The sequence below is a fragment of the Ixodes scapularis genome, unplaced genomic scaffold, assembly GCF_016920785.2.
Source record: "Ixodes scapularis isolate PalLabHiFi unplaced genomic scaffold, ASM1692078v2 PGA_scaffold1__304_contigs__length_218370807, whole genome shotgun sequence".
NCBI lineage: Eukaryota > Metazoa > Arthropoda > Arachnida > Ixodida > Ixodidae > Ixodes > Ixodes scapularis.
This window is the reverse complement of record NW_024609846.1, coordinates 153980167-153990539: the sequence shown is the minus strand read 5'-3', so window position 1 is coordinate 153990539 and position 10373 is coordinate 153980167. Positions and strand designations below refer to the sequence as shown.

General features: G+C 44.3%; 1 protein-coding gene across 1 annotated transcript; it reads left to right on the top strand.

Annotated features, from left to right (window-relative positions):
* Positions 1 to 238: 238 nt before the first annotated feature.
* On the top strand, positions 239 to 7221 carry LOC121836168. Its single transcript, XM_042290975.1, has 2 exons — positions 239 to 1249; positions 6847 to 7221. The coding sequence occupies exons 1-2, from the start codon at positions 610 to 612 to the stop codon at positions 6924 to 6926; spliced, it is 720 nt and encodes a 239-aa protein (XP_042146909.1). The 5' UTR covers positions 239 to 609; the 3' UTR covers positions 6927 to 7221.
* Positions 7222 to 10373: the final 3152 nt, after the last annotated feature.

Here is a 10373-nt window from a genome sequence, read left to right as displayed (position 1 = left end):
GTTTGTTTTTTTCGTAGAGGTAAAACTTTCATTTTTACAGCTACTTTGATTTTCGAAGTGGTGGGGTGCTAGGTTGGGGGCCAAACAAAGGAAGCCTGAACTACGCAGGCTAACTTCTTTTTATTTCTTTTCGGGGGTTTTTCCGATTAGCTGGACGGTTAAGCTAGGTCCCTTGTGTAGCTAAAAGCCTAGCACCACCCTTTTCAGGTGGTGCAATTTGTGTATGTCAGTTTTTATAGGCTTTTTGTTGAAGCGCACTTTTCCCGCCTTTTTTCTTCCCGACCGAAAACGCCATGTAGTTTTTTTTTTTTTCTCTCAACACTCATGGCGGTGCAGGGCTAAGGTCGGTACTCGTTGCAGTAGCGCGGTCGCGAGAGTACGTTTGTTTGGCCTTTTTTTTTCCCATTTTAGGCCATTTTCTATTCTTTTTAGGGGTGTCCCTTTGTGATTTTGTCCGCGCCATTTTTGGCACAAAAGACTCTGTTTTCTTTCGTCGCGAGGAGTAGCTGGGGATTTTGGTACTGTGTTTCGGCTGGGCTTTGGGTTTTGCTTTTATTTTTGCTTTTGGGCGTTTCTTGGGCAAGCCTGTCCGTCATCTGAGACGCTCAGATGCCGGGCAGCACTACTGGCGATGCCTCCCCCCCGGGGGAGGAGGTAACTGAGAAGGGCAACGGGGATTCTCGTCCGACCCAAGAGACGCTCGCCGCGCAGGCGAAAGACATGAAATTCAAACTTAACCCGAACGCCGCAACTCTGGTAGACATGCACCATGACATAAGTGAGGCAATCCCAGCGGTGGGCACTAAAACCAGTAAGACCCACGTGGCCAACCTGCACGGTGCATACGATCGTCTGTTTGGTTTTGCGCTGGATCTAATTAACCAAAACACGGCACTGGCTGCCAAAATGGAAGCGTACAAGGAAGAGAGGGAGAGGGCCCCAGCCCCCGCAGCCCCCTCCCCCACGCCGGAGAGTGTTGCCGCCCTGCACCGCACCTTCTCGCAGGTTCTCCAGCAGAACCTGGCGACTTCGAGCCCGAGCCCCGCCGGCCAGCAGCAGGGGGGGGCATTGCCCGAGGTCCCCAAGCCAACAACACCACCCTCAGCCCCCAGGGAGAGCCTTTTGATCTACCCGGCAACCAAGCCAGCAGCTGGGGTGGAACCATACGCAGGGATCTCCCACCTGCTGCGTACTACCTTCAAGCCCGCGGAGCTCGGACTCGGCAGCGTCGAGATCAAGCAAGTGCGAGGTGGGGCTATTGTGCTCGGTCACAGCGCGGCCGGACTAGACCGCCTCTCGGAAGCCATTAAGGCCAATGCGGGAACCGCGTCTAAACTTACCACTAGGCGTTCAGAAAAAAGGGCCCCACAGGTCAAGATTGTGGGGGTTGACCCAGGGGTGGAAGCTGCGGACCTAGTTGAGACCCTAACCTCAATGAACGACCTCCCAACCGAAGACCAGAACAAGGTCGTGGCCTCATTTCGGGCAGCATCGGGCACCATGGTCCATATTCTGGAGGTTGGGCCCCAGACGAGGGACATCCTCCTCCAAAAGAGGAGGGTGTATCTCGGATGGACGTCCTGCCCCGTCTATGAGAACCTTGGCGTCCGGCGCTGCACGAAGTGTTGCACTTATGGCCACACAGCTAAAGTGTGCAAAGACCAGTCCTCGGCCTGCACTGAGTGCTCCGGTGACCACCCCGGGGCCAACTGCAGGGCAATTGAGAAGCGGTGCCGTGCATGCGTTCGGAGCAACGAGAAGTTCAAGACGAGATTTCACGTCGAATACTCGTTTGGTTCGAGGGCATGCAGGGCCCTGCTTGAGAAGGAGCAGCAGGCTCGACGATATTTAGCCTACTAAAAAGCCCCTTTACCAGGCATTTATAGGTACATAGCTCTAATTCAATAGTTATCTTTTCCCGCTTTTGAGCTGAACATACATTAACTTAAAACACTAACTATGACCAGCTCGGATAGCAGAGTAGATATCCTGCAGTTTAATGCAAATCACTGTATAAGAGCTATAGACCAACTTAAGATAGATACTATGGAAATTAAACAACGCATCACCTGCATCCAGGAACCTTATTATCTTAAAAACAAGGTTGTGGGATTCAGCATTAAAGATAATGTCATAGCATTCGAAACAAAACCCAGAGTCGCAATGGTAATTCACGATAACTTTTGCGATGCATTTCCTATTACCGTAGCGAGAGATCTGCTAGTGGTCCGCTGTAACACAGAAAACCAAACGTTTGTGCTAGCAAACGTTTATATACCACCTGATGACGACATAACACCTTGGCTGCAAATAATCACCGAAGTAGTAGAACAGCACAAATCAGAAAAACTTATATTATTAGGAGACTTTAACGCAAAAAACCCCAGCTGGGGGGACAGAGATTAGACCAGAGAGGAGAGGAATTAGCAGACCTATTTATAAGCTTAGAATTAGTGTGGATCAATGACAGAAACTCGTCCCCAACTTTCGCCTCACCAAACGGCGAAAGTTGGATTGATCTAACTATTGTAAATGGACACACATTAGGACACATTTCGGATTGGGAGGTTTTGGACACTCCTTCAGGCAGCGACCACAGCTACATCAAAATTACAGCTTTTGGAAACAGGTGCCCAGTCAAAAGACTAACAAAAACAGGCGAGATAAAGGTTATAGACAAATTAATAAAAGACCGCTGGCTTAGGGACATGTCAAGCAGACCTCTCGTTTCCAAAAATCATTTAGAGCATGTAATTAGAACACTTTATGACAAAATTGAAGAACTTACGAAAATATATTCCAAGGTAGCAAATGAAGTTAAATGGTGGACCCCACAACTCTCTATCGAACGTAAAAAAATGCGGGCGCTTCGGCGCAGATATCAAAATTGCAAAAATAACAATAGAGATCAATTTAAGAAATCCTATTATGAAGCGCACAAAGATTATAAAAGCAACATAAAGGATGCAAAGCAGAGCTCTTTTAAAGAGTTCTGCGGTGTCGTCCATGGCAATAATGTTTTTACCCTCCCATATAAGATAGCACTTAACAAACTTAAACGCCCGGTAGTGCTTTGTCCTCTCGTGTTATCAGATGGAGTTCGGACGAGAAGTCTGGCAGAGACAGTACGTTTTATCCTAACAACACTATTCGAGGAAGATGACCCTAACAGCGACTCGGCACATGAGACCAACGTGCGTCTCATGTCACTCGAAGATATCAATACAATCAATGACATACCCTTCACTTCGGCAGAGGTAGAGGCCGTTTTGGCTAAATTGAAATTAACAACTGCACTAGGAATTGATAATATCAAAACTTTTTTCTGAGAACAATCTACAACAACTTTAAAGAACTCTTTTTTAAAAATTTCAACGCGTGTCTGGAATTTGGTTATTTCCCCGATGAATGGAAAGAAGGAAAAATAATACTACTCAAAAAGACAGATAGGGTTGACAGTCCCTCCGGATATAGACCGATCTGTCTGAACTCCATCTTTGGTAAAGTATTAGAAAAATTAATTAACATTAGGCTGTACCATTTCTTACACTCTAAAAAACTACTTCATGAAAACCAATTTGGCTTTACCCACAGAAAGTCCGCAGTAAGCGCGTTATACAAAATTAAAACTAAGCTGGAGGACGTCAAGAGGGAGGGGAAGGGGGCAATCTTGGTGTCTCTGGACATCAAGGGAGCCTTCAACTCGCTCTGGGCCCCAGTAGTAATTAACAAACTAAGAGAAAACAACTGCCCCAGAAATATTTTCAATTTGGTTCGAGACTTTTTGACAAACCGCAAAATGTCCTACTTAACAAAAAGCGAAAAAATTACTATCAGCTCAGTAAAGGGGTGTCCGCAAGGTTCACCCCTCAGTCCACTTCTTTTCAATGTTGTTATTGCGGATCTTCTTCAACAAAGATTCGAAAACAATATAACGATTCAGGCATTTGCTGACGACGTAACCCTAATAGTGACGGGAAAATCACGGAAAGAACTGGAGGACAATGCAAACCGGGCGCTAAACCTCATTAAAGAATGGGGAGATGAAAAAAGGCTAAGCTTTAACCCGGTCAAGTGCGAAGTTCTTGATATTGGAGATCGGTATAAAAAACGAGTACCAACCATTAAATTGGGAGGTCGCAACCTCACTCATGTAAATTCATTAAAAATCCTCGGGGTCGTTTTCGACTCAAAACTAACATTCACGGCACATGCAGAATATCTAAAATCTAAAATAACTCAAAGCACCCAAGCCCTCGGCATGTTTTCCGGGGTGAACTGGGGCATCAAGGGGACACAATTCAGAGACATTTATATCAGAGGAATAGAACGAGCAATTACGTACGCCGCCCCCGTATGGTGTAAAAATACAAACAATTCGCACTTGGCCAGAAAGCTACAGTCTGTACAAAGAACGCCGCTTTTGAAAATAACTAAAGCATACCGCACCGTTAGCAATATCAACCTTAATATTCTCTCAAACATTATGCCAATAGCACTAACACTCGACAAAGAAGCCGCGTCATTTCACTTGTTTCAGAGAAACTGTGACCACACTATACTTGGGACGACCTGGGAGACGGAAAAAATCCAAAAACTGTTAGATCCCTGGGATACGCACCCAGCAGAAAAAACAGCTGTATCATTCTTTAAAAGAGCGCCTAGCACTGCTCAACTTAACATTTTCACCGATGGATCTGTCTGTAACCAGACAGTAGGAGCAGCATTTATAATACTAGATGAATCGGAAAAATCAAATAAGAAAGCAATGTACAAATTAGAAAAGCACGCAACAATATATGATGCCGAAATGATTGCAATTCTGAAAAGTCTGGAATACGTATCAACTTTTAAAAACAGTACAACCATTAACCTATTCACGGATAGCTTATCCACACTGCAGGCCCTAGCTAACCCCCACAATAACCATCCAGTAATTCAACTCATAAAAAATACCATTAAAACAATTCGAACCATGCATAGTATAAATCTAATGCATGTGAAAGGCCATACTGGGGTGGAGGGAAACGAATTGGCAGATAAACTAGCAAATAAAGCGCGAACTCATGGAGAACCGGTAGCGCTACCCATGGGAAAAAACTATGTCAAAAAAGAAATCAAAATTCAACTCTTTAAAGAATGGGATCAGCGATGGAAAGAGGAGGGGCGAAACTCCGAATTGAGTACATGGATCCCTAGTATATACGATATACCAGACAATTTTCCAGCAAACTTTTACGTCTCACAGGTCGTCACCAATCATGGCAGGCTGCCTTATTACCTCTATAGAGTGAAACTGTCTCCCGACCAAAACTGCTTCTTCGGGAGGCAGTGCGTTAATTTCCTACACTATCTTAATGAATGCCCGTTACTAAAACCTCTCGCGGAACAAGTGTACAGTTTATTGCCCGGCAAAGTGACCACTGTCACGGATAAATATAAAATTAACATTCTAAAAAACCAAAACATTCTTAAACTAATTGGAGAAATGTTAAATCTCATTCGGGCAAAATTAGGCACATTAGAACGAAGAGGGCTAACATAACAAAAAAGTGATTGCCTGTCGGAAAAAGCGGGCACAGTGCAATAATCGGTGAGCGTCCCCGCCCGCACCACAGGTGCAAGGTGCTCTGCACCTTCCGACACGCAACACGTGCCCAGGCGCTTCCTGGCGCACAGGGAAGAGGGAAGGGATGGGAGGGATGGGGGAAGGGAACTCACAAACACACAGACACACTCACTTGCACAACAACAGGAAGGTGAAACCCGGGAATACTCCCCCATGCAGCGGTGCCCCCGCCGACGCTACTCTCCAAAACCCCGTACTGATAGGTAAGGTACGGGGAAGGGGTGAGGCAACGGTGAATAGCCCCTCACCATGGAGTGGAGGTACTCGAGCTCCAGCACATTGGCAACCCAATGCCAAGAGCAGGGCCATCTGGGGAGGTTCGCGGCCACCTTCATACATTAACTGCTACAGACCAGGTAGTGTTGGGGGCCCTGGGGGTTCCCGCGCTCGGTGTGCGGGCTGGGCCCGCGGTTTGCCGCTGTCTTCTCCGGCCGGATGGGGCTGTCATTGAGACATGCAGTGCCCGCTGCGGCTCCTTGGCCACAAGGGGCGAGCAGCGGGCACCTCAGGGGCCGTGAGGCAGCGGTGGGACGTGGGTCGGGTGCGCGCCGGGGGCGCGGGGATTTCTGTGGCCCTCTCTGGCACTCCCACATAACATATAATACGATACCAAGTAGCCTACACCACAACAGCAATGGCGACGTGGCGCGAGTACAGGCGTAAGCGGCGCCCCCGCAGATGGGCGTTTAGGTGGGCCCACCCCTCCAGCAGATGGGTGGAGGGGAGGGGCCCACTGGACGCGGCTCAAAGCTCGGGAAGAGCAGGGCCGCTTGTCTCGGCCCGGGAACCATTTACATAAACTAGTATAATGGGGACACCTACAAATAACACGAATGTATACGCACAACCAAACATAAGACTGCCGCATACACTGCCCCCAAGGCCTCGGTCGATGATAGCGGTGCCCCCGCCGGACCCGCTCCACAGCCACAGCCCTTGGCAGCCTGCTGGGGCGGAGAGGCCGGGAAACCGGCCTCTCTGATTTAGCAGGTGTGGGGGCCAGGGGGACAAAGCCCCGACCTTGTGCTCTGGAAGTTCCCTCCCCTTGTTGAGAGAGTGACGAGGGGGGGACGACCAGAGTTACGGCCGAGGGACAGGGCCATATGCCGGGACCATGGGGGCCTGCAGTCAAAAGACAAAGGGAGGACAGGGAAAGAGGGAGTAGGAACACAAAAAGGGGAGGGGAGGGGGAGACTAATGAAGGCCTTTCTTTTCAGCACCCTCGCGATCCCCACCCGAAGACCGACAGCAACCCCGATTCGACCATAAAATTGTTTATTCCTTAAGAAGCCTGTAATCAAGAACCAACTACCGCCGACCATCATCAAGCAAGCCGTCCAGATCCATAATTCGACCATAGAACTGTTTAAAACATCAAGCATCATGTAAAAAGAACTTTCAACAACCATCGTCAACTAGCCCGAAACGCCAATCAAGAGAAGTCATCAGAGAAGAACTGGGGGGAGGGAGATAAATTTTAGTAATTGTTTAGTCCAGGAAGTAGCATGTAAAAGGGGGAGGGATTTTAGAAAAGGCTTTCATTAGTGTGTACATTGATATGTATATATATTTTTCTTTATATCTTTCACATATTTCACTTAAGCCGCTATTGTAAGGCCGCTTTACAAGGGAGGTAAGCGCAATGACGTTGCAAGCTATAGACCAATATCTATCCTTCCGTGTTTAGCACTGATACTCGAAAAACATTTACTAAAAACAATGACCTCATTTCTAGATAAGTTTGATCTGTTGTCAAAACGACAATATGGTTTTACTGCAGGGCGTGGCACCGATTCCTTACTTGAGGATCTTGGTGATACGTTGTACGCCTCGTTTGATAACAACAAATTTGCTTGCGCATTGTTTTTAGACGTATCAAAAGCATTTGACTCTATCTGTCACAAAATTTTATTGAAGAAACTATTTGACTACGGTTTTCGTGGGCCCTTTTTTTCGTTACTCAGCAGCTTTTTGTCAAACAGAACGCAACAAGTTCTTATTTGTAACACTAGAAGCACATATGTCACTCTAAAATCAGGCGTACCGCAAGGCTCCGTTTTAGCACCGTTACTTTTTAACCTGTATGTGAATGATCAAGCAAAGGCGGTGTCGGGATGTGAACTATATCAGTACGCCGATGATACTTTGTTGGTATCGCGTCACATAAATTATACTAGTGCAATGACTGCGTTACAGACAAACGCTACACGGTTGATGGACTGGTTTAATTCTAACTTTATCAAAGTAAACACACAAAAAACAAAACTTGTGTGTTTCTGTAGTCCCCTTAAACGCAAAGTTCTTGATACACCTTTTCTTCTACACTCATCGAGCTGTGTTGATTGTAGATGTCTACCCATTAACCATGTTAATACAGTCAAGTATTTGGGAGTACTGTTTGATAGTGATCTCTCCTGGAATTCCCATCTTTGTCATATTGCTAAAAAACTACGTAGTGTTTCATGTTTGCTTTATTCAACAAAAGTGTTTTTGCCTTTCACAGTCCGAAAAATGATAGCAAATGCTCTGGCTTATGGTGTGCTGCGCTACGGTATTACTCTGCATGCTAACTGTTCCTTGGGTTGGCAAAACAAAATTGACAGTATTCTAAAAGGAATTTTGAAAGCTGTAGCATACGGTACCAACATCCTATCTGACAATCTCTTCTCTTTTTTACATCTCCCTCGTTTTGCAGCACTCTTCGAGAGATGTGTCATAGAAAAACATTACTGGAATAGTCCTTTTAAAGTTTCACGTACAACTCAGCGTTCACTAAGGGACAGCGAACACTTCGCGATCCCCAGAGTATACACGAAATATGGAAAAAGAAAGCGGTCATTCTATGTTCCTCATATATTGAACAAATTGACAGCACCACTCCGTGATATAAACTCAAAACGACAGTTAAAAAAATTTCTGAGTACAAAGTGTTAGACATCGTTACTGTGCTACCTCATTTTTAATGTATTGGCTCTTTTTCTGCTACGTTGTCAGTATTAGAAATGTTTACGTGTTTTTTTTTTCGTGCATTCGATGTGAGTTGTAGTTTTTGTTGTTGTTGTAGTGATGTATGTTTCTATTCCGATTTCCTTTGTTGTTTTTCCTTTACGCCGTTGCCGGGTCACGTCCCACAAGCCATTACAGGCTTTGACGGACCCGTTACCACTGATTGTATCTCAAGACTGTCAATAAAATTATTATTATTATTATTATTATAGTCGACTGTCGAAAAACTATTGATAGTCGACTTTCGAATAACTATCGATAGTAATATCTATAGTCGACTGTCGAAAAACTATTGATAGTCGACTTTCGAATAACTATCGATAGTACTATCTATAGTCGACTGTCGAAAAACTATTGATAGTCGACTTTCGAATAACTATCGATAGTACTATCTATAGTCGACTGTCGAAAAACTATTGATAGTCGACTTTCGAATAACTATCGATAGTACTATCTATAGTCGACTGTCGAAAAACTATTGATAGTCGACTTTCGAATAACTATCGATAGTACTATCTATAGTCGACTGTCGAAAAACTATTGATAGTCGACTTTCGAATAACTATCGATAGTACTATCTATTGTCGACTGTCGAAAAACTATTGATAGTCGACTTTCGAATAACTATCGATAGTACTGTCTATAGTCGACTGTCGAAAAACTATTGATAGTCGACTTTCGAATAACTATCGATAGTACTATCTATTGTCGACTGTCGAAAAACTATTGATAGTCGACTTTCGAATAACTATCGATAGTACTATCTATAGTCGACTGTCGAAAAACTATTGATAGTCGACTTTCGAATAACTATCGATAGTACTATCTATTGTCAACTGTCGAAAAACTATTGATAGTCGACTTTCGAATAACTATCGATAGTACTATCTATAGTCGACTGTCGAAAAACTATTGATAGTCGACTTTCGAATAACTATCGATAGTACTATCTATAGTCGACTGTCGAAAAACTATTGACAGTCGACTTTCGAATAACTATCGATAGTACTATCTATAGTCGACTGTTGAAAAACTATTGATAGTCGACTTTCGAATAACTATCGATAGTACTATCTATAGTCGACTGTCGAAAAACTATTGATAGTCGACTTTCGAATAACTATCGATAGTACTATCGATAGTCGACTATCGAAAAGCTATGGATAGTTCTATCCAGAGTCGACTATCACAAAATTATCGTTAATCGGCTATCAGAGGACTATCGATAGTACTATCTATAGTCGACTGTCCAAAAACTATCGATAGTACTATCTATAGTCGACTGTCGAAAAACTATTGATAGTCGACTTTCGAATAACTATCGATAGTACTATCTATAGTCGACTGTCGAAAAACTATTGATAGTCGACTTTCGAATAACTGTCGATAGTACTATCTATAGTCGACTGTCGAAAAACTATTGATAGTCGACTTTCGAATAACTATCGATAGTACTATCTATTGTCGACTGTCGAAAAACTATTGATAGTCGACTTTCGAATAACTATCGATAGTACTGTCTATAGTCGACTGTCGAAAAACTATTGATAGTCGACTTTCGAATAACTATCGATAGTGTTATCTATAGGTGACTGTGGAAAAACTATTGATAGTCGACATTCGAATAACTATCGATAGTACTATCTATAGTCGACTGTCGAAAAACTATTGATAGTTGACTTTCGAATAACTATCGATAGTACTATCTATAGTCGACTGTCGAAAAACTATTGATAGT

Excerpts from the sequence above, each read along its gene's own strand:
- LOC121836168 (XM_042290975.1), top strand. The coding sequence starts at position 610 with ATGCCGGGCAGCACTACTGGCGATGCCTCCCCCCCGGGGGAGGAGGTA. Across the intron at positions 1,250-6,846 it reads CGAGATCAAGCAAGTGCGAG|CACCCTCGCGATCCCCACCC; the intron begins GTGGGGCTATTG and ends CTTTCTTTTCAG.